Source organism: Archocentrus centrarchus, chromosome 7 (genome assembly GCF_007364275.1).
Source record: "Archocentrus centrarchus isolate MPI-CPG fArcCen1 chromosome 7, fArcCen1, whole genome shotgun sequence".
In the NCBI taxonomy this organism is placed as follows: Eukaryota; Metazoa; Chordata; class Actinopteri; order Cichliformes; family Cichlidae; genus Archocentrus; species Archocentrus centrarchus.
In genome coordinates this window covers 4,818,562-4,843,235 of record NC_044352.1, presented here as the reverse complement: position 1 = coordinate 4,843,235, position 24,674 = coordinate 4,818,562, and the positions used below count along the sequence as shown (strand labels likewise).

At 41.2% G+C, this 24,674-nt stretch overlaps 1 protein-coding gene across 1 annotated transcript; it reads right to left on the bottom strand.

The window, feature by feature from the left end:
* Positions 1–369: 369 nt before the first annotated feature.
* On the bottom strand, positions 370–12,900 carry LOC115782535 (NLR family CARD domain-containing protein 3-like). The gene is made up of 9 exons (XM_030732746.1): positions 12,524–12,900; positions 11,750–11,866; positions 10,894–11,013; positions 8,216–8,331; positions 6,236–8,051; positions 5,253–5,426; positions 4,225–4,398; positions 3,518–3,691; positions 370–3,096 (listed from the first exon to the last, which is right to left on the bottom strand). The coding sequence occupies exons 1-9, from the start codon at positions 12,640–12,642 to the stop codon at positions 3,087–3,089; spliced, it is 2,820 nt and encodes a 939-aa protein (XP_030588606.1). The 5' UTR covers positions 12,643–12,900; the 3' UTR covers positions 370–3,086.
* Between the last annotated feature and the right edge of the window lie 11,774 nt (positions 12,901–24,674).

Sequence of the window (24,674 nt, the reverse complement as noted above, 5' to 3'; positions counted from 1 at the left end):
TGGGTCTGATTATTCAGGTTCTGGTCCAAATGATGACCAGGAAGTGCTGAGGTCACACTGGACTGGACGGTTTTATCATCAGAGCTGCTCCCAGACAGCAGGACGGAGGAGCGTGACTCAGCTGTTTGCTTAATGCAGTTTTTATCTTCAGCAGTTGGCTGCAACCACGCAGAAGTGATTGAAGCAGCTGCTGTGATCCATCAGTGATCGCTTTGTGTCTTTAGATCCAGTCTGACTTTAAGACTCTGAGCTGGACCAGCATCAGCTCAGGTAGCCCAAGCTAACTGTCCACAGCTTCGTTCAATAAACAAGCTCATGTTAAAAGAACTGATTTTGTGGGGAAAAAATCTTTATTTGCTTTCTGGTCTCAGTTCAGTGCAGAGCTGTCATAGGACTCTACACACAGTCAGCAAAGGTGGGACCAGAGACCACAAAAAAAAAAAAAAAAATGTATTTATTATTCATTATTATGTAATCATTATGTAGATACAGAGGTGAAGCTAACATTTTACAAGTCTGCCCCAACCATACACAGACTTGAGATCACAGAGATGACAGGAAGTCTTTGATGACTAGCCCAGTAATTTACAATGAATATCTAATAATACCGATTAAACACCAGGCACCAAAATGCGCTGTCAAAAAAATAAATTAATTAAAAAAAAAGAATCCCCACAGGTGCTGAGGACAACTAACCCCCAGCTGTGAAACTTGAAACAGTATCACACAAACTGGAAACTTCAAAGTAAAAGTAAAAACTTACTGCTGAAACAACAATTTTACTTTGAAAGCGAATGGCTTGCGCAGCCCTCTTCACAGGTTCACAGTAGCTGCTGGGTGTTTGCAGACAAGCTGGCATCTTCCACACACACTACGATCGTCTGCAAACAACCAGAAGCTATTGCAAGGAGGTTTCCAGTGCAGCACTGCGCACCTCTTTGTGACCAATTTCAGCGACCTTGTCAGAGGATATACATTTTTCCCTAGCGACAGGTCGTCTTTGGGCCTGTGTGACTGGCATGCAGCAGTAAGTCATGAGTATCTCTAGCACAATATCCACGGCTGAACAGAATCACAGCAGATGAGACAAAGGAGACAAAACTGAAGGCAGCACACGAGGAACACCACTCACAAAATAAAACAGGAAGTGAGAAACTAAACAGGGAAAACAAACACATGAAAGAACTTAACACAGGAGGGCCAGCACTGACACTAAAGAAGAAAATATACAAGAACCTAATGTAACCATAACCAAACCAAGAATCTTACAGAATATTTAAATAAGCGAGACAAGGAAGTCCAAAAAACACTGGGAAAACAGACCCAGGAGCAAAATGTTGCTGAACGTTTTCTAGACATGAGATTAATTAAAAATGATTTCTGATTTAAATTAAAAACCATTCGTTTTTTTTTTTCTTTTCTTAAATTACTGCATTGATTTTCACTTTCTTGTCATCAAATATTGGATCTGTGTAATTTTACTATAGTTTCATTGTATCTATAAATCAAATAAAACTAAATTTAGGTCAGAGTTGAGAAAAAAAAAATCCTCTGGTATTGTAAGTTTTCACTGTGTCATTTTCAGGCTGTGTGGCAGGTAGGTTGTGGATCCAAACACAGGACTGTGGCGACTGAACGTAAACAGCTTTAGTGTGGGAGTACTGCACACAACAAAGAACTGAAGAAAACGGTGGGCTTAAAATCACAAACAAGGTAATTAGGGGAAGTGGAGACAGCTGGGGAGAACAGGTGAACAGAAGTAGCAAAATAAAACAGGAAATGGCTGCGCACTGACAGAGACGCAGACGTGACAGAGGGAAAAGTCTGAGGATACCAACAAAGAACTAAACAAAAGGTATAAAACTCAAACAGCTATTTTGAATATGTCTGCATTGGCTCACAGAACATCTGATGTGCACATTATGTATTTGGTACAATTACTGATGGTTAGGCTGGATATTTTAATACATGGATATCAACAATGCAAATAAAAAAACAAAGACACTTATGGATAAAACCATTGTTACCATTAATACATCCACCAGCTTGGGATAAAAGAAATCAAAGGAATCTAGTGTATCACATTTAACAGTCATTCAAACAATCAGGAAACATTCTTTGTAATGAAATGTTGGCAAAGTATCAAAATAGATCAACTTTAGAATGAATGTTAAAGTTGAATTTAACTTACAGGAGTTCTCTGTTCTCTGCACAGTGGTTTGAAGGGAAAGGATCAAAGGGGCGTGGCTTCTTCAACGTTCTGCTACAGTTTCCAGGTTGAGCAACATGTCTCCTTTTAATGGTGTGCAACAGCAGGTAACAGAATTTGGAGTACATGTGCTCTATTAAAATAAATGCATAGAGTGAACGAGCTGCCGTAGGTGCAACATATAGGTAATATAACAGTAATTTATAGCTCATCACCATTAAAAGAAAAAGAAACATTTTGTCTAGAATGAATGGTGTTATTTAAATGTGTAATTAAACAGCCCTTAATGTTTGCGACTGTTCAAACTGAGTAACAAATTATTATTATTATTATTATTATTATTATTAGCCTTAATTCTACCAGATAAATCACATCGAGATTTAAAATCTCTTTTACATGGGAGCCAGGCCACGACTAGCAGCAACATGCAGAGTTATATAAAACAGACATATACAACAACCATCAACACTGAAGTGAATTAAAATGATTAAAACACATCTGTATTTAACCAACACTGATCAGTTAAGACACTTACAACCTGACATCTGTACCTCAAAGTCAAACATGGCAGAATTAAAGTAGAAATACTTTTAATGCACCAAAAAGACAATATTAAAAAAAAGAGATAAGATATGATGTGCAGTACAACACCTTCTAACCCACAATACAGCAGTAAACATGGCAACGACCTGCAGGACCAGATGGAGCAGGGACTAACATCTCAGTACAGAGTAGAAGAAGAACACTCAGAAACGACTGCTTGCTCCCCCTCCAGCTCTCAGTAAAAAGGCCCAGTTATAGTATCTGTGTACACAACCTCAGCGGATCATCCACTCAGCACACTCTGTCCTGTTTACCCTCGTTTGTACAAAGATCATCACTCCCAGCTGCAGAGAGAAGAAGAAACAACAGGTGTAATAAATAAACTTCAAAAGCTGTCACTCAGTGATGCGGCACAAAGAGCAGCAGAGACTTCAGGCCTGTTCAGAGCTGCAGTGGTCTGCTGCAGCCAGCCTCCTCTTAGCTTTCATGTCAGCATGTGGGAGCTTGAAACTCACTGAACCACAGACGGTTTTAGCATCAAGTCTATTTTCTCTGCAAGTTTAACTCAGTCCACAATGCAAATGAACTGTTTCTGCTCTGTTTAGGTTACAGTACGCTGTGTAAATAGAAAAAATCCTGAAGCTTGTCTCATTCTACTTAAACTGCTTCACCGGGAAGGCTACAGGTGTAAAGGAAATACTGTAACTTTGTTTCTTGTACAGTACCACAGAATGCAGCACAGATTGACTCCTACCCTTTACTGACCTCAGAGTCTCCAGTCCATAGTGTGGACTCTCCACAAGCTCCAGCAGCTGCTTCACATCTGAATCCTGTAGGTTGTTTTGGCTCAGGTCCAGCTCCCTCAGGCAGGAGTGGCTGCACTTTAAAGCGGAGACCAAAGAGGCACAGCTGATTGCTGACATGTTGCCGCTCTTCAATCTGAGTAATGAATAAAACATATAAGTTTAGATGACAAAGTTGTTGCTTGAAATTATAATCTGTTTCATAATCTAAAGCTAAAGAAGATATCGGTTGTAGAAGGTTGGGGAAATAGAGACTTCAAATGCCCGAAACCAACAAGATGCAGTTTCATTCAGCAGAAAATATATAATATTAATATAAGTGATGATGATGTTGCTTCTTCAATAAAGATGTTATAATTTCAGCTCTTAAACTCTGCCGCTCCCAGAAGCTCCATCACTCAAATTAATGTTAATAAAATGATGCTCAACACTCTGTGTATGTGGCTTTCTAAGATTCACCTCCAAGAAAGTGGATAATTGACTTTTAGGTTTAACTGTGTTGCTCAACATTGTTGTTCAGCATTACTATACTGCAGTGATTAGACTGAAGCAGTATAGAAGAAAACAGATGTTACCATTCATCTCTTCAGTAGATTATCAAGCTACACTGTCACAACAACTTTTATATGATATTTGTCTGAGCGCACATCTCAAACATGTTTGTCTGACCTCAGTACTTCCAGACTACAGTGTGGATTCCCCAGAAAGCCGCACATCTGCTTCACTCCTGAATCTTGCAGTGTGTTGACACTCAGGTCCAAATCTCTCAGATGGAAGGGGTTGGAATTTAGAGCTGAGACCAGAGAAGCACAGCTGACCGCTGACAACCTGCAGCCCTTCAGTCTGAGAAAAAGAATTTAAAAAAGTAGATTCAGTCATTTATAATCAAATATGTGTTGGCTGTTACTATCAGGCTGTCCTAAAAGCTCCCTGAAAAGCCTTCAGCTGATCCAAAATGCTGCAGCTAGAGTACTGACAGGGACTAGAAAGAGAGAGCAGATTTCTCCCATATTGGCTTCTCTTCATTGGCTCCCTGTTAAATCTAGAATAGAATTTAAAATCCTTCTCCTCACATACAAGGTCTTGAATAATCAGGCTCCATCTTATCTTAAAGACCTTATATACCATATCACCCAACCGGTCACAGCAGATGACTGCCCCTCCCTGAGGCTGGGTCTGCTGGAGGTTTCTTCCTGTTAAAAGGGAGTTTTTCCTTCCCACTGTCACCAAATGCTCGTTCATAGAGGGTCGTTTTGACTGTTGAGTTTTCTTTGTAATTACTATAAGGTCTTTACCTTACAATATAAAGCACCTTGAAGTGATTGTTGTGATTTGGCACTATATAAATAAAATTGAATAAAATTGAATTGAATTGAGTACAGCTGGTGCTAGAATGAAGTTTCAACAGTCGGACAAAAATCATGTCCGACTTTCAAAAGTTCCAGCATATTAAGAACTAAACTTTTTTGAGTTTCTGTCCTTTTACTGCAGTTTTATTCAGTTCAGTTTTATTTATATAGTGCCGAATCACAAGTCGCCTCAAGTTGCAGAGAAACATTGTAGAAACACAAAGATACTGACTTGTTCTGTGACTCAGATTTAAGGAAATATACTTTTTTTTTTAAACGAAAGCTTCAAATTACAGTAAACAATTTGAAGAGAGAGGGGAAAAAAGCAAGTATAGTCAGTAAACTGACCTCAGAGTCTCCAGTCTGCAGTTTGGATTCTCCAGTCCAGCAGACAGCAGTTTCACTGCGGACTCCTGCAGCTTGTTAAAGCTCAGGTTCAGCTCTGTCAGATGGGAGGGGTTGGACTTCAGAGCTGAGGCCACGACTTCACAGTGAGCTTCTGAGAGTTCACAGCTAGAAAATCTGTAGTAAAACATTTTGCAAAACATGCTGTTATGAAAGTGGACATTTATCGTGCTTTGCTCTAATCTTTAGATCACAACAGCGAAAAATAAGGCTACATTTAGGGTGCCATTTTATATATTCAAACTTCTTCCTGCTACTACTTTCCAGCAACAAGAGAGACTTGAGTTTTTTTCCTTAAACTGAATTAAAGGAAAGATGCAAACATGCGACTACATAACATAGCAGCGAACAAAAAGCTAACAAGCCAACTGGTCATCAGGGGCTAAAAGGACCAAACTCCTGCTAACAGAAGCTAAAGTAAGTTGGCAGTTGAGAGATTTGTGACCCGATCAAAGTCTGAGTGAAGATTTTACTCTACAGTAAACTTGAGCTAAATGCCAAAAATGTCTGTTCGTGTTCCATTTTATTTTACATGGGGCCTGCAGCCTGGAGAAATTGCTTTGTAATGGGTGCGAACTCTTGCAGCCCTGCAGTTTGCACAGTTTGGGACTGAGCCTGTAACACTGAAATTAGAGGACAGCCTGGTTTACAAGCTGAGCATCAGTGCTACAAGATAAGCCACCATCATGCTTAACTGTGTGCTCGTACGGATTATTCTCTAAGTCCTGTTAGCCTTCTACTCACTGACCATGCTGACTCAAATGCAAATGATTTCCTTACAGAAACTCAGATCCATCTTTCTGTCATTAAATTCTCGATCACAGCAAAAACTGTATTTGAAATCTTATCTGATCTCAGTTTTGCCTTTTGGCTCTGCTAACTGCTAATCGCACTGAGTTCATAATGTTAATCACAGCTAGACTCACTGAGCTTTTCTGCAGTTTCTCACAGCTGGGATCAGCCTCTGTTTGCCTTCCAGTGTTGTGTTATAGCTGTTCAGGTCCAACTCATCCAGAACCTCCTCTGACATTTGGAGCACGTAGGCCAGAGCTGAGCAGTGGATCACAGAGAGTCTCTTCAGTGATCTCCTTCCTGACTTCAGGAACTCTTGAATCTCCTGATTTACCGAGAGGTCGTTCATCTCCATCAGACAGTGGAAGATGTTGAGACTTCTGTCAGGAGATATTTTGTGGGTGTTCATCTCCTTCAAGTTGTTGATGGCTTTCTGGATGATGTCTGGATCATTCTTTTTCTGACCTAGCAGGTCTCTTAAAAGTCTCTGGTTGGATTCCAGACAAAGGCCATGAAGAAAGCGAACAAACAGGTCCAGGTGACCGTTTTTACTTTCAAGGGATTTCTCCATAACTCTGCTCAGGAAGTTATCCAAAAATAGGACAGGGCCAGTTTTGTTTCCAAAATTCTTAGAAATCTTAGAACACTTTGGGATTAGGAAGTCCTCCAGTACTTTTTTCTCCCTGTTGGTGAAACAGTGGAATATGTAGACTGCAGCCAGAAACTCCTGAATGCTCAGATGAACAAAGCAGTAGACTGATTTCTGGAAGATCACACTCTCTCTTTTGAAGATCTCTGTACAAAGTCCCGAATACACCGAGGCCTCTGTCACATCCAGATCACACTGCTCCAGGTCTTCTTGGTAGAACATGATGTTTCCTTTCTCCAGATGTTTAAATGCCAGCCTCCCCAGCTTCAGAAGATCTCTTCTGTCAACCTCAATCAGCTCCTGTGGACTCTTTGCATAAACCTGTTGGTACTTTTGCTTCTTCCTTTTTATCTGAACCAACAGAAAATGTGAGTACATGTCAGTCATGGTCTTGGGCAGCTCTCCTCTCTGCTCTGTGGTCAACATGTGCTCCAGAACTGTGGCAGTGATCCAGCAGAAGACTGGGATTCCACACATGATGTGGAGGCTTCTGGATGACTTAATATGGAAGATGATTCTGCTGGACAGCTCATCACTGACTCTCTTCCTGAAGTACTCCTCTTTCTGAGCATCCGTGAAGCCTCGTACTTCTGTTACCCTGTCAACACATCTAGGAGGGATCTGACTGGCTGCTGCGGGTCGAGAAGTTATCCAGACGAGAGCCGTGGGAAGTAGATTCCCGTTGATGAGGTTTGTCAGCAGCTCGCTGATTGGTGACTTCTGTGTGACATCAGACACGAGCTTCCTGTTGGCGAAATCCAGTGAAAGTCTGCTTTCATCCAGACCGTCAAAGATGAACAGAAGTTTACAGACAGCGAGCTTCTCTGATGTGACCTTCTGCAATGTTGGATGGAAAACACGGAGCAGGTCCAGAAGACTGAACTGCTGATCTCTGATCAGGTTCAGCTCCCTGAATGAAAGCAGAATCACCACACTGATGTCCTGGTTCTCCAAGCCCTCCGCCCAGTCCAGAGCGAACTTCTGCACTGAGAAGGTTTTTCCAACGCCAGCAACACCGTTTGTCAGAACCACTCTGATGGCTCTCTGTTGGAAGGCTTTAAAGATGTCGTGGCACTTAATCGGAGTGTCATGGAGGGTCTTCATCTTGGAACCTGTCTCCAGCTGCCTCACCTCATGTTGGGTCTGAACCTCTTCACTCTGTCCCTCTGTGATGTAAAGGTCTGTGTAGATTCTGTTCAGGAAGGTTGCTCTTCCTGTTTTATCACTTCCTTCAGTCACGCATTCACATCTCTTCCTTAGTCTGAACTTATGTTCATCTAAAACTTCCTGTAGACCAGCAACTGACAAAAAAGACAGAAATAAAATTAATGAAACCGAAGACTGAAGAATCTTTCCTGCATCTTACTAAGTACAGTCTTACTTTTCCCAGTGCCGCTCTGACTACATGTCTGTAGTTCAGATTTGGCTGTGGCTGTTTCTCCACAGTGAGAAGAAGAGAAGTCACCTGATGAAGCAGACTGATCACAGGATGAGGTGGACCGGTGTCCACAGACTGGATCCGTGGAGACATCCTGACAGGGCAGCTGCTTTGCCACAGAAACAGGTTTCCTTGTCTCTTCTCTGAGGATTTAAAAGAAAACATATACTTTCCAGTACACATAATAAAATAAAAGGCTAATGCCAGCATAGAATTATAGAAAAATATATAATCCTTTAACGAATGTAATGTGAACAAAACAGCTCTATTATGTGTTTGTGGTTTTCATCAGCATATTTTGGAAAACTAGAAATGACTTCACCATGGAAGAAGTCAAAGTACTTAATACTTAGAAAAGTACTTCAAACAACTGTATAAAATGGTTACATTAACAAAAAAAAAGTAGTACACACAAGTAAAATACAAAATGACTTTTGGTCAGTCACAGGCTTTACTGCGAGGAGTACCGACCTGTTCACAGGTATACACTTAAAATAAAATAAAATAGGATTCAAGGAATGTTGTGTGTGGTCGAATATGCAATGTCCACGAGCTGGACACAGTGAATAGCTTTCATGTGGAGGTATTTTGCACCAAGCAGAATTACCCTGTTAGCCAGGTCTTCAAAAACAGCAGGTGTTTACAGTGGGTGCACGATTTATGATTCATTTGTCATTGTTACAGTTTTTGAATGCAAAATGACAATTTTGGGAGCATTTCCTATTTTCATTGTCTTACTTGTGCCATGTTGACCTAAGTGAATTAATTCTTCAGATGCCTTCACTGTCCAGGTGATACGAAAAGCTTGCCTGCCTTATTGTGACTTTGGATGGTTCAGTGTGGTGAGGCATCAGCTGATCAGTCTAACACTAAAATATTTGATACCACATTTAAGTTTGGACACATGAAGCTGTAATGCATTTTGTGTGGACAAGTGAACGACGTTGGCGTTTCTGGATCATGTTCACATTTGGCTTCTTCTTAGCATGATGGAGCTTTAACCTGCATCTGTGGACGGCACGGTGAGCTGTGTTCACAGACAGTGGTTTCTGGACGTGCTCCTGAGCACGTGCAGTGACTTCTTTTGACAGTATTATGTAGATGATGAGACGCTGAAAGTCTAAACAATTTTACACTGAGGAACTTTATTCTGAAATTGTTCCCCAGTTTGTGGATGTGATTTTTTTTTTTTTTTTTTTTGCAGAGTGGTGAACCTCTGCTTATCTTTACTTTGAGAAACTCTCTAAGATGCTCCTTTTATACCCGATCACGTTACTGACCTGTTGCCAATGAACCTAATTAGCTTCAAAATGTCCCTCCAGCTGTTTCTTGTTAGTACCACTTAATTTTCCAGCCTTTTGTTGCCCCATATAAAGTTTTCTGAGCTGTAGTGCTGCCATCAAATTCAACACAAGCTTATATTTTCCTATGAAATAACAAATTGTTTAATCTGTTTTATCTCTTGTGCTTTGATATTAAATCACAGTAAATCTTTTAAATGATAAACATTTGCTGTGACTAAAGGTTCACACATCTGCCAAACAAGCAAAACACCCCCAGTTTGATCCTGGGATGAGATACAAATCCCTTTGGGTTGCATCAGGAAGGTTGTTTGGCATAAAAATCTTCCAAATCAAACATGTGGAGTTACCGGCTTTGGTGACCCCTCGTGAATGAGGGAACAGCGGAAAGAAGTATTTCTCTGGGTGTGTGTTACTGAACTGAAACGATGGTTGGCTAGCCTGGAGACTTACATACTATATAATGATAACAGGCGTCTGATAGAGGTAGAATTACACAGATGTTTAAAAAAGTAAAAAGTTCTTATTCTTTAATAATATTCAGCCAAATTAATAGAGGAGCTTTTATCGAGTTTTAAAAACAAAGCTGAGGCATTAAATATATGTATACCTCAGTCACAGCACTCACAGCACTCCAGTGGTCACACCTATAGACAATTTGTTAATTTAAGTAGTTTAGGTCCTCTTAAATTTTACTGCTGCAGTAATGATGTTTTACTGCTAGTTTAAAGCAGCTGCATTACAGCAGAGATCCAATGCTAAAATAAGGATGTTATTACATAACAAAGGTTTGTTTGTAGTTTTAGCATTTTACGACATAAAATGGCAAAAAAGTAATTTGACAACTTGAATGACAGCAAATATGAACGCAGCAGACCTCTAAGCCATCTACTGAAAAATACATTTAAATTACCATTTTAATAACACGTAGTCCACAGCGCTACAGCACTGGTTTTGAGCATGTAGTAGGCACTTCATTGTTTCTGGCGAAGTCAGGCTTTCAACAGGGGCAGGTTTATTTTTGTATATTTCTGGCTTTTGCTTTGTTTTAGATCTCTGTGGCCACACGAGTAAAAGTATTTAGCATTGTGGTAATTCATAGATAACTGTTCTATTAGTATTAATAGCTGTTGATTTTTTTTATTTTTTTACATTTATTCAGATACAAAGATTTTATTTTAGTTGTTTGAACTATAATTTAATTTCAACTAGAATATTTGCATTTTGTAGTTTTAATACTAGCAAAAGAACCCGGGGTTCTTTATCTTATGTAAGCCCTGAGCGATATATTACAGTCTGATTGGTCATCATTTGGTAAGATGTGCTACAGTTTGCTTAAAAAACTTAAATTAAATTGAAAGTTTTTGAAAATACATTCAGTTTACAGCAGAAACGATTTCTTACTTTGTATCCGAGGGTCCGGGTTCATTGTTGAAGAATGGAGGGTCTTCTTTGGAGATGTTACTCCTCACAGACAGACAGCCTAATCCTGAAGAGTCTGTTCTGTGTGGGGGCTGCTGAGCTCTGGGAACACAAACATATTTAACACAATGTTCAGCTGCATCTTCATGTTGTTGGAAACCAAATTACTTATTAGGAGCAGAGGGCTGAAGTTCTGAAGGTTGTCAGTAAAACCATTCAGAAAAATTCATTGTCACATGGACTGAGTTTGGACCCCACCACCACCACAAGGAGTTTCCAGGTCTTTGCCAGCCATACGGTTGTAGGGGTCAGGGTCAGGGTCAGGGTCAAGGCATGGTATGGTATGGTATCCACTGCAGCATAGTGTCAACACATACTGTAGAAAATATGGGGTGGGTGAGTTCTGCGCTCTCCTGAGCATGCTTCTAGTTTCATTTGTTTATTGCAGGTTTTTGTTTTTTGGCTCTTTGTGTGTGGACAAGAGTAAAAGTAGTTGTTTGGTGTCGTGGTAATTCATAGATAATTGTTTCATTAGTGTTAACAGCTGTAATAGCAGAGTAAATTTTATCAAAGACTGCCAACACTCTTTGTTCCCCCACACCTGCACACACCTGCTTGTGTGTCTCCAGGTGCTCCAGTTTCCTCCAACAGTCCAGTGACACCAATCTTATGTCAGCTGATTATTTTAAGTTGGCCACAGGTATGGATGTGAGGAATAATTTTAGATTAATACGTGGTTAAGAAAATGTTCAGTTTGAATGCATTTAATATCTGAACTGTTCCACTGACTGTAGAACAGTCATCTTCACATCACCTTACAGAAGAAATAGTCTCTTACTTTGTGTCTGAAGGTCCAGGTTCATTGCTGAAGACTGGAGGAAGATCATTGGACCAGTCACTCATAGACAGGTAACCTGATCCTGAAGAGCCTGTTCTGTGTCTGGGATGCTGACCTCTGGGAATACAAACAGAAGATTTAACACATTGTTCGTTTGCAGCTTCATGTCGCTGGGAACGAAGCTACTCATCAGGAGCGCGGGGCCAAAGTCTTCTTCAGAAGATGCAATGAAGTGATGGGTTTTCTCAGAGACTTCAAAGGTGTGCACGCTAATCGGTAATTCTCAGCTGGTGAGACTGTCAGCGACTTTAGCTGGATAGGCAGTTAATAAAATGAATAATTCAAGACCAGCTTCCACTGAACTGTCCTCGATTTCTTTTTCCAGTGTCTTTTTGCAGATTTTTACTTGATGACAAGGATGGAAGTTTAAAAAAAAATGTTATTATTATAATTTTTTTTTAACAAGGAGAATCAGCTTACGACATGTGGAGGATCCTTGTGAAACACTGCTTTATGATAACTGTATTCCTTTAGGGAATCATTTGCATTCTATATCTAATATATTACTCAGGAAGTCTTCCTCATAGATATTTATCTTTATATGTATCCACATGCATACAAACATAAGAAGCTTCATATTGCAGCTTCTCAGTTCACACAGGTTTCTGATCTTTAACATCCTCACGTAGATTTGTTGTGTCAGTGGCAATGCAACATTTTTTTCTTCCTAACAAAACATCTTTTCTTGACTGTACAGCAGTAACAGTCTCTTACTTTGTGTCTGAGGGTCCAGGTTCACTGTTGAAGTATGGAGGATCATCTTTGGAAAAGTCACTAGCCACAGACAAATAATGGGATCGTGCTCTGTCCTCCTCTTCCTCCAGAACATTCATGTTCAGCCAGTCAGACTGACGGGTAATCCAGCAACACTGAACATGAGCAGAAGCTGGAAAAACAGGAAGTGCAACAGCGAGAGAGAGAAAATCCAGCAGTAAAGCCAGCTGACAGTCCGCTTACTCAATCGGCACAATCGTATTTTTCCTTCTAGTCCGCAGAGACAGCTGACTGAACACAGATGAAATATAACATGTTGGCTGAATGCTCACATTATTTTCCTTCTCCGGCTCCGTGGACTGCAGTGACGTACGAGCTGCTCCTCCCCTCTCCATACAGGTCACATGACAACATTCCAGGGTGTGTGTGTGTGTGTGTGTGTGTGAGAGAGAGAGAGAGAAGGGGGGGGGCATATTGACATTCTCATAGAGTCCCTTTAAAAGTGAAGAAACTGAAAGAGACACACACACACACACACACACACACACACACACACACAGGTTCTCTTCTCCTTTCTCTAACACTCGCTCTGTCGACTCCCTGAATTCACTCTTGACTGTTCCTTTTTGAGTACCTGGATCACCGAGACACAGGAAACACCACAGAGCACATGGATTCTTAAAGAGAAACAAATGTACCACAAATTCAGATTCAAATCAATTCAATTTTATTTATATTGCACCAAATCACAACAAACAGTCGCCTCGAGGCGCTTGATGCAAATGTGAACTCGTACAAATGAATCTTGACCTGTGGACAGAAGCTTACTTTCTGTTTCACAGCTGCGGGAAATCACATGACCACAGTTCAGCCTTCTTATAGGATGCAGCAGTTTGAAGGTTTATGAACCCTTTATCATCAAAATAACCTAAATCATTGTCAGATTTTCATGCAACCTTTGTAGTATTATTTCAGTATGACTTTTAATCAATCACAGAATTTAAATGTTATGTTTGAACTAAGAGTGGTGATATATGACACTGCAGAGAAATCAGGTCAAGAAGTTAATTACAGAGACTTGTGCACTGAGGACTTGCAGCACAGACACTGTCTCTAATAAACATCAGGGCCAAGGCTAGTGACAGGAGAATCAAATACAATTAATTAGTGAGCATGAGCCATACTACCACTACCACTGGAAGAACAGTCCAGTCAGGTGGGTGGAAGAGCTGGGGTTTGAGAGGATTGAGAACAAGTGTGTTGGAGAGATGGAGGTCTGGGCATCTACTGCTACACCACTGCCCCCACAGCCTGGACCACATGAGGAGCAGAATTTTTTTATTTTTTTTTTTAATGAAAACTTCTGTCATGGTGAAATTCTGCTTTTCTACAGAGACGGGGACAGACTGCTACTGAGCATGTGCACTGTAAGTTCTTTCACTCTACCCTGTTCCTGATTGGAGGAGATGGATGGACGGATGGATAGACAGACAGACAGACAGGCAGGCAGACAGACAGACAGACAGACAGACAGACAGACAGACAGACAGATAGATAGATAGATGGATGGATAGATAGATAGATAGATAGATAGACAGACAGATAGGTAGATAGATGGATGGATGGACGGATGGATAGACAGACAGACAGACAGACAGACAGACAGACAGACAGATAGACAGACGGATGGATGGATGGATAGATAGATGGATAGATGGATAGATAGATGGATGGATGGATGGATGGCTGGACAGATAGATAGATAGATAGATAGATAGATAGATAGATAGATAGATAGATAGATAGATAGATAGATAGATAGATAGATAGATAGATGGATGGCTGGATGGCTGGACAGATAGACAGATGTAGGTAAGAGCAAGACTGACATTGTGCATTAATCATATGCATTAATAAATAATATGTTCACTAGGGATCTGAAAGACAGCTGCAAGAAGATATAACACTGAAATATGTGTGTGGGATCTTCTGTCCTGACAGGTGTGTTCACCTGTCACAGAAAGCAGAGTTATTATACAGTTTTATAGAGAACGGTAGGAATGATTTCCTGAAGCGTTCTTTATGGCAGCAAGGTTGAATCAGTCTGAGGGAGAAGGAGCTCTGCTGCCTCAGCAGTGTGGAGTGGAGTGGGTGAGATGGGTTGTCCATAAAGGAGAGCACTTTGTTCAGTGACCTCTTGTCTCTCACTGACTCAAATATCTCCAGATTCTGGGTTTGTTATAATGTTACTCAGAATTTTATCTCAGAAATTTGAGGTAAAAAAAAAAAAAAAAAGTGATTCTGGAAATAAAAAAGGAAAATAAAATGTATTTAATAATAAGTAATTGTATCTAAATTTTAAAATGTTTTAAATTTTGATATAAATAAACTAGTTTTTCAAAAATATGTTAAGATGAGTTTGTTATTTTGTTTTTTTTATTCTCTTGCTATCTTGGTCTTGACACTGGGCTTATCTTTGATGGTGCTGAGGGAAAAGAGACGGAGGAGGAAGTCTCCTCCACGAGCTGCTGCGTTAATCTTTAACAGCATTTTAGGACATTTTCTTTTCTCTCACCTAAAAGTAGAAGATGGCTGCCCTCCCTGAACCCGAGGTTTCTTTTGATCTATTGTTAATTAGTCCTCATAGCTGATGGTTTGATTGATATGTTTGAATGTATGATATTGTCTTCTTCGTTACCTTATAAAATAAAGAATCTTAAGATGACTGTTTTTGGGATTTGACACTGTAAATAAAATTGAACTGACTTGAATTAAAATCTGAAAGTGAAAACTGCAGCTACCAGATAAATGAACTGCTGGACAAAGTTCATCATGCACTTCTAAAATGTTGCATTTCCAGTATGAAGTAATACTGCAGCACTCGAGCATTAAGTACTTCATATTTGTGTTCCCTTATCAGAATCCATGTAATGGAAGCCTGCAGTTTTCCGGTAGACGTCTCTGTGATATTCGAAGTGGTCTCAGTCGTACTGCATGTCCATCAGCCAGAACAGCCACCCAGTGAGCTGGCAGCACTGTCCTCCTCAACAGCCTCAGCAGGAATCAGCTGTGACTCCATCGCTGACCCTGTCACCGAGCAGGAACCCTGAAAACAGAGAAAGAGGGCAGTGAAGTTATAAAGTGTGACTTCCTGTTCCTCACTGAACCTCCACTGACCAGTGAAATAAACTCTGTGCGTTTGTAGATGAGGTGACATCATCGATGGCATCGAGTGCACCAGCAACGGTGCTGTCTGAGCAGAGCTGAGAGACAGGTGAGGGAAGACCACAAGGACAGCCAGATATGAGGGCAGTGGGAACACCGGGAAGAGAAAACAAGGAAACACCAGGGAGTCTTCTAGGAAGGAGGAGGAGGTTGAACATGCTGTGAGCCTGTGCTGCAGCCAGGGGTGCAGGAACATTTCACTAGCAGAAGGAAAATGGATTCAGTTATATAGCATAAAATTATAGAAGCAAAAATCACAAAGCTAAAGATGAAATTGTAGATTCTGAGGTGTAAAAAGCTCAGAATCCACGACTTCAGGAGTTGCAAGCTGCAGGTTTTTCATTATCACTCAACCTAAAAATGACCAAAAAATGTTTTTTGTTTTTTGGTAACATCTTTTTGAAAGTGAACATCCTGTAGGTTTAAAAAGGAGAGAATCTCAGAGAGGAAGCTAAAGGGAAAGATGCTCTGCAGAGACATTTGCAGTCAGCAGGGGGCGCCATTCGCTGAAGCTTTCACTGCAGCGTCCAACCCTTCTTCTCTTTTCTGATTTACAATCAAATCAAAGGTTGAAACTCAGAATTTGGAAGAAACTACAGCAGCTTTGACAAACCAAGCAAAACTAACTTTAATAATAATATTTTTTTTTTTTTTTGGAGAAAAAAAACATCCTGAGGCTGCAGAGCAATCGCAAAAGTATAAATATATATGATATCAGAAGGAGATTGGTTATAATTAAATTAGAAAATAACATAAGTAAATCATTAAGAGACATAAAAGCTTTTAAGAGAAAAACTAATTAGGGTTTAAAAACTGAAGGCAGAATGAAATAAATCAAATTCATGAAGAAATCCATCTATTTTCTTGTGTTTATCCAGTTCAGGGTAAGTGAGTGAGTGGATAATTCAGGCACAGGTAGGGTGACCAGGTGTTCCTCTTTATGTGGGACTGCACAGTCTTTTTATCCGTTCTCACACATACTGAGAAACATCCCACGTTTGAGTGGCTCCAGTTTTCTAAAGTCATCACTGTACGACAGACCTGCTACTGACTGAACAACCGTGAAGAGAGCAGCAAAGACCGTCATCACGGGTCTCCTGCAGGGTAACATGTTCCCGTCTTTTGCTGCCTTTACGTGGCCGTTCTCCAAGGTGGAAAACTGGAAGTCACCACAAAGTCACAAGCTACACAGATTTTTGTGGAGCGTGAAAAAAACGACCTCAAATAAAACCAAATGTAGCTACGATAAAGACGGGAACAGTTTTAATGACTGGGTGAAACTGAAGGAACGCGGGTTTAAGGGATTTTCACAGCTGACTGATGCATTCACACTGAAAGCAAAATGAACAACACCTGAAAAAAAGAGTTACAACAGATTTAGAGGCTGTGAGGACAAAAATGGAGAGCGTGAGGATAAGAACCAAGACTAAACTTTATCTTCCTTTCATTATTATAATTATATAAAAGGTCATATCCAAATAAAATGTGTCCTTCACGTGTCCAAACTCCTCTCAGCAGCAGCAGTAATGTCTCACACACTCTGTGTCCAAGTGTGCTGGAATCTGGTCACCCTAAACACGGCCCATATAACCCACTTACTGTGGTGACCTGGTGACCTTTCCCTCTGTCACCACCTTCAGGACAAATTTAAACTTCATGTTTAGCAAAATCCTGGAGGACCTCGGACTGTGAGTGTGTGTGTGTGTGTGTGTGTGTGTGTGTGTGTGTGTGTGAGTGTGTGTGTGTGTGTGTGTGTGTGACTGTGTGTGTGTGTCTGTCTCAGTTTGGGGTTTCTTTCCGAGGTGCAGTCCAGTTTCTGAGTGTTTGCTGGCTGCTGAGAGGACAAGATGTCAACATCTGCTGCAACTGTTCCCTCACCAGCCATTCAGTGTGTGTGTGTGTGTGTGTGTGTGTGTGTGTGTGTGTGTGTAAAACCAGCACCAACGGCTAACGGATGCCTCTGTGAACATTTGTCTATATATAAAAAAATGTGGGTTTGCTGTGGTTTCTGATGTTTCATGATGCTCATCAGTACCGTTGTCGCCTGGACCCCCTCGCACACCCACACACACACACACACACACACACACACACACACAAGGTGGTGGAGGGAGGTAAGGCATCTTTGGCCGGCCTCAGACCACCAACCGCCCTCTCTTTATCATCCTTTTCCTCTCTTGGCCTTTTTTTCTGGGTCCGGAAAACCAGAAGCCTCCTGCGTTGCACAATTTCGGCCCTCAGCAGGCAGCCAGCAGGAGGCTCTGAGTTTGTGGGGGGGGCCAGGCTGGGAGTATGGTGTCGCACTGTCTGATATTAGCACATGATGCTCTTTGATAGGATGAGGCCTCTGTTACCGCTGCTGCCATCACACTGGCGAGTATGAGCGATAAGTCCCTGAGGACATTCACTGACTCCCAAAGTATTCATAACTTCACTTTCATTTAGATTTAATTTTACATGAAAAAACTGGGGGCTGCACGGTGGCGTGGTGTAAGCACTGTTGCCTCACAGGTCTGGGTCCACCTTGGCCCGGGCCTTTCTGTGTGGAGTTTGCATGTTCTCCCCGTGTCTGTGTGGGTTCTTTCCGGGTACTCTGGTTTCCTCCAACAGTCCAAAGACATGCAGTTAGGGGGGGTTAGGTTAATTGGTGATTCTAAATTGCCCACAGGTGTGAATGTGAGTGTGAATGGTTGTCTGTCTCTCTGTGCGACAGGCAGGGTACACCCTGACCTCGCCCTAGGATAGGCTCTCGAACAACGAACTCACGGTCGTGTTCCAGTTTCTTGTGACTTAAATGTTCCTCTAAAAAAGTCCAGTGAGGTAAAAAAGAGTAACGAGGGGTTCATTTAGAGCTGAATGTTGATGCCAGTATTCAACATACTGGATGTTATTTTTATCATTTATTAACATTTTGCACTGATTGACTGAACAACAATTTTTTCTCTAAGTCATGAGTATGTAATCCACTATTACACACTGATTACAATTATTCCGTTCATTACCTGTTGGATGTTTTAGTACATAGATACCTGGTACTTTTATTTCTGATTTGAGAACAAATGGAATATTAATGCAATGTTTTGATGCTGAGTAGTGTTTCATTTAGAGCCCTTTGTTCTTTACCTTGTCACAAAAGATTAATGATGATGAATCCTGTTCATGCTTTTAGCCGACTGCTGGCACACGTGCACAATTAGTCCTCTGATTAGATGTTGGAATGATTGTTTCCTGTCGTGCCGGAAATTGTTCTAAACTCCTGTGAATTAAAGCTGGAAGTGGCACTTCAAGCATATATGGATTGTTTGATCCCCTGTGCTGGTGTACAAAGGAGGCAAAACTATAAAAACTGTGTCTGTCTGGGAAATTATGGCCCTAACTGTGTACATTGCTCCATTGCATCAAAATGGAGGCTGCTGAGCATTGATGAGAGCTTCCTGCCGCTGCTCATGCACAGGCTAAACTCAGGGTGAACATACTCAGAGCTGATTGAACTCTCATCGGCCCTCCTGGAACCAAAAACTTCCCCAATAACTCAGAGTTTATGTTCAACTCTGAGTTTGTCAAACCAGCTTTCTGTAACAGGTGCCTGGATATGAGATCATTTGCAAAGGTTTTACATGTGTTACACAGCTGTACCAAACTCATCTTATTAATGTTTACGCACTAGAGCACATGAAGATTTTGTCCTGGTAGCTGTCGATAAATGCTGCTGTCAAAAAGAGGTGAAGTGCAAGAAAGAGGACCCAAATGCAGGATGTAGACGGCACACAGAGACATTTATTGGTTTGAAAACAAAGTCCACAATAAACACAGTCCAAACCGTGAAGCTAACAAAAATCCAGAAACACACAGGAAGCAAAAACAGCACACACTTCTAAAACGCTTCCCCCTCTGGAAGTTATACTTTGCATTTTCCCACAGATTTCCCTTCAGGGTTATGGTCTCTCTCTCTTGTTTGCTTTGTATATTAAGGCAGCAGAATTCCCTGTGAGCAGCTCGTGTCTGCTGTGGATCGTGGATTTACAGACAACAATCTTTGGATTCTGATACTGGAAAAAAAGGCCTTGAATGATCTTTTCCTCTGGTTTCTAAGTGGAAGGTTTGTATGAAGGTTTAGTACAGATGGAGATCAGAGGTAATGATATAATGAGGATCTAAACATATGTGCTTCTTGAATATTAGATTTTAGCTCTGACTGATTTCTGACAATAAAACTTAAAACTGGAAACTTAAATGCTCATTTTACCTACAGCATTAAAGGTAGAAGTCAATACTGCTGCCAGCTGCTGTAACATCAGTCGGCTGGACGTTGGGACAGACCATCTTAGACAGCTTGGTCTCTGATTGGTCAGTTTTCCTCTTATTCTTAGAGACCGCCTTGCGTTTTCTGGTTTGGATTCTGTCTTTCTTCAAGGCCAACGGGCGATTCACCTGCAAACAGTCAACATAGACTCAGTCTCAAAGTATAAACCTCTGCTGTTTACTCTTACTAGAGGTAATACAAGCATGTGGGCAGAGCAGTAGTATGTATTTTAGTTTGCAGTACCTGGTGTAGTCTGTAGTAGAGTCCACAAGCATTGCAGACGGCTTCTCCTGCAGAGTTTCTCCTCCACAGAGTCGTGCTTTCAGTCAGACAGTTGACACATTGAGTTCCTTTTCTCTGAATCCCACCCTGGAATTACACATCATATTGTGTTGTATTATACTGCACTGTTTGTTTTTGCATTTGTGCAATATTTCTAAAATTAGAAACATCCTTTCTCAGAGTGATGCTGAAAAGCTAATTCATGCATTTATTACTTCTAGGCTGGACTATTGTAATTCATTATTATCAGGCTGTCCTAAAAGCTCCCTGAAAAGCCTTCAGCTGATCCAAAATGCTGCAGCTAGAGTACTGACAGGGACTAGAAAGAGAGAGCAGATTTCTCCCATATTGGCTTGTCTTCATTGGCTCCCTGTTAAATCTAGAATGGAATTTAAAATCCTTGTTCTCAAAGACCTCATAGTACCATATCACCCCAACAGAGCACTTCTCTCTCAGACTGCTGGCTTACTTGTGGTTCCTAGGATACTTAAGAGTAGAATGGGAGGCAGAGCCTTCAGCTTTCAGGCCCCTCTTCTGTGGAACCAGCTCCCAGCTTGGATTCAGGAGACAGACACCCTCTCTATTTTTAAGATTAGGCTTAAAACTTTCCTTTATGATAAAGCTTATAGTTAGGGCTGGATCAGGTGACCCTGAACCCTCCCTTAGTTATGCTGCTATAGGCCTAGACAGCTGGGGGTTCCAATGATGCACTGAGTGTTTCTTTTCATTCACCTCTTTTCACTCTGTTTATACCCCACTCTGCATTTAATCATTAATTGTTATTAATCTCTGTCTCGCTTCCAAAGTGTGTCTTTTGTCCTGTCTCTCTCCCATGACCCCCAACCGGTCAAAGCAGATGACCCCCCCCTCCCTGAGCCTGGTTCTGCTGCAGGTTTCTTCCTGTTAAAAGAGAGTTTTTCCTTCCCTCTGTCACCAAGTGCTGCTTATAGGGGTTGCCTGATTGTTGGAGTTTTCTCTGTATTATTGTAGGGTCTATACCTAACAATATAATGCACCTTGAGGTGACTGTTGTTGTGATTTGGTGTTACATAAATAAAATTGAATTGAACAGATTTTTTTTTTATTGTATTTTCTTCTAATTAGGAGCATTTCCACTAATTTTTTTTTTTTTAAATCAAGATTTTTTAGAAGGAACCAAAAACAAACATCCCACAGGAAATCTGAATATTTCAGAATAAATAAGGGGAAGAAAAATGGCATGATTTTCAGTGCATGTTCAGGTGGTACTGGGTGAAAAGAGTTTAGACATCTTTTTATGTTGAAAAACTCTTTTGCAATGTGAAAAACAATCATTTAGATTATTTTCTTAAGTAAAATCCTCAAACCCACTTACAAAATATACATTAAGTACTTAAAGTAAAAGTACTCAGTGTGCTGAATCATATTTATTATATTAATGAACCATTGTGTATATCACTTTAATGTTTCAGCTGGAGGTGTTTTTAATTAATCGATAGCATTAGCTACCTGTTAGCCTCTCTCTGTGTTAGCCCTGTGACAGGCTGGCGACCTGTACAGGTGTACCCTGCCTCTCGCCCTATGACAGCAGGGATACGCTCCACCACCCCCCACAACCCTGAACAGGATAAGTGGAAGAGAATGAATGGATGGATGGATGGATGGATGGATGGATGGATGGATGGATGGAGCATTATCTATAATATTACAGCATCATATATTAGTAGGTTAATATTTTAAAATCTGCAAAATAAGAAGGAGCTAAAGATTTAAATGGTATGGAGTACAAAGTACATCCAAAATACTACTGTTGAAGTAGAAAGTAGCATGGCATAGAAATATTTCAATAAAGTAAAAGTACATTAGTCCCGTCCATGCTGGACAGTCCCCACAGACATGTAAAAATGTCCAACTTTACAGCAGAAATAAACCTGTTAACAGCCTGATACAAAAACTGTTTTGGTCTGTGTGGATAATTTCCTCCTGCCTGATTTTATTAGCCCCATGTTCGCTTTGACTGACCCAACACAGGCAGGCGTAGCTGCTGGCTGTCTGCTCCACCTCACCTCCACTCATTTAAGTCTCTATAATGAACCTGTAAACCATGTTTGTGCTGTGGGTGGCTTTTGGACCATTTTGATTTACATGGGAAGTACTATGACTTACAGTACTGTGTAGTTAACTGTACTAACACACTGTCCGAGAAGGCTGTGCTCCAGTTTTGATGAGCGAAATTAGAGTATGTTATTACAGTGTAAAAAAGTGTGTGATAGTTTCTGGCTCATCCACAATAGTTCGTGTTTGAAAAAGAATATAATCCCATACTTACTTAAGTCTGTGTACAGCACCTGTGCAGCTTAAGGATGCAGCTTGCTAACAAAGTTTCATAGTACCATTTGATGACTTAGTACTCCACCATCCCATTGAAATATGTTCACTTCTAACTCCAAACAACCAAAGAAAGAAGCCCCCCCACCCCCACCCTGCACAAACCACTGGGTTACAGCTTGGTGGCTACGTCCATCTTTTATGAACAGTCTATGATTTTAACCCCGACCACAAACTTTCTCTAAACTCACCAAAAAGCAAAAGCAGAAGTAAACAGGAAGTGAAAATAAAACTCCACTGTGAGTGAAACCAAACACAAACCGCACTCTCCGGGCTCACAGCCATAGCACCGCCATCACACCTGCATTTACACACTCCCTGGATCAAGTGTTGTAAACATCACTTACAAATTTATAACAGCACTCCAAATTATGTTTATAGGTTAGCTTCCAAAACACTTAATAATTAGCATTTTATTCGTTGCAAACAGTATCAGAGTGTTGGTCCCCAAGCGTAATGCGATTCCCAGAAGGCTGGCTACTCTGAACTGTCGCCCTCTCACTGAGAGGCAACTGCAGACTGGAACAGAGTTCAATCCCTCTCCACGAAACTGGTTCAAGAGCCCAAGCTGCGCACTGAGATGAGCCAGACTATATCTAGTTGGTATCTCTTAACCTCACACACCAGCTCACCAGAGAGGTGATGTCCCGTGTGCCACAAGCCAGGTTTGGAGGCTGGGTATCGGAGCTCCAGGGCCTCCGCCACTGATCGCCGCCCAATCCACAAAGCACTGAACCCCTACAGGCCCTCCTGTGGGTGGTGGCCCCACAGGAAGGTGGTGCATTTTAATTTTCGAAGTCCTACACTGCTCTACAATGTACAATTTTCAAATGCTCATTTAAATTTCAAAATTAAAATGTAATATAAATAATAAAACCTGATTAGATATTTATGCAAGCAGTTGCAACAGGAAACATTTCTAATGAAGATGTTAATAACGTTTAATTTTCAAAGACTTGAAAATATGATGAGTGTGTGTACGTGTGTGTGTGTCTACTTACACCTCGTCTCTTCGGTCTCAGCAGCGGTGTGTTGTTGGCTTCCTGTCGGAGGCTGCAGGTGTTACACAGGAGCCGGCCTGCGGCGTCTCGTCTCCACAGAGAGGCGCTCCGCGTCCCACAGCTCACACACTCGCGGTGCTCTGAACAAACGATGACAAGTCACACATGAGCACAAAAACACAGGTGCTGCTCACACAAACGGGTAATTCCTCACCTGGGCCAGATCCCCACCCCCAAGACAGACTGTCAGGTAACATCCAATCACCCGAAGAGGGGGAGGAGGGTGTGTACAGGTTGCCATGGTAACTGTTGCATCCAGGTGCTGAGGAGAGGAGGCGGGTGGGGGGTGGAATCAGAGCAGGATTGCTATGCAAGGATGAAGAAGATGGAGGTGGGATGCAAGCAGAGGTCAGTGCTTGACAGCTGGAATTATCCAGCCAGAGGCAGGGGTTGAAGAGCAGCGGGGGGCCGGCCTCTTGGGACGTGCGTGCTGATTGGAGGAAAGTGTCTGAAAGGACAGGGCTCACCTGAAAAGACATAATAATAAAAATGTAGAAGAAACAGCAGCAAACCAGCAACCAGCCTCCCTGACGTCAGACAGATCAGCTCATTAAAAAAAAAAAAAAATCAAATTACTGTAATTACTTATGAAATATTTATTAATTATGAGGCCTCAGAATGCTTTGTTCTCTGAGGAATGTTGAGCATTTTTGTAAGATTGGTGGCCTCATTTATCAAACCCTGTGAAGCTCTTAACATGTGCATAAGAATCAGCAAGAAATTTATGGCAAGCCAAAGCTGCCAAATTACATAACTTTGCAAGACAGTCCTTTTTACACCATGTACAGATAAAAGCACATTAAAGCAAAAACTTTAGCTACTTAATCAGAAGATACATCTAAAGTGGCTCAGATTATTTACTTCCATCCTTACACTTCATTACATTTTGACTGAGTAGGGCCAACAGCTAACT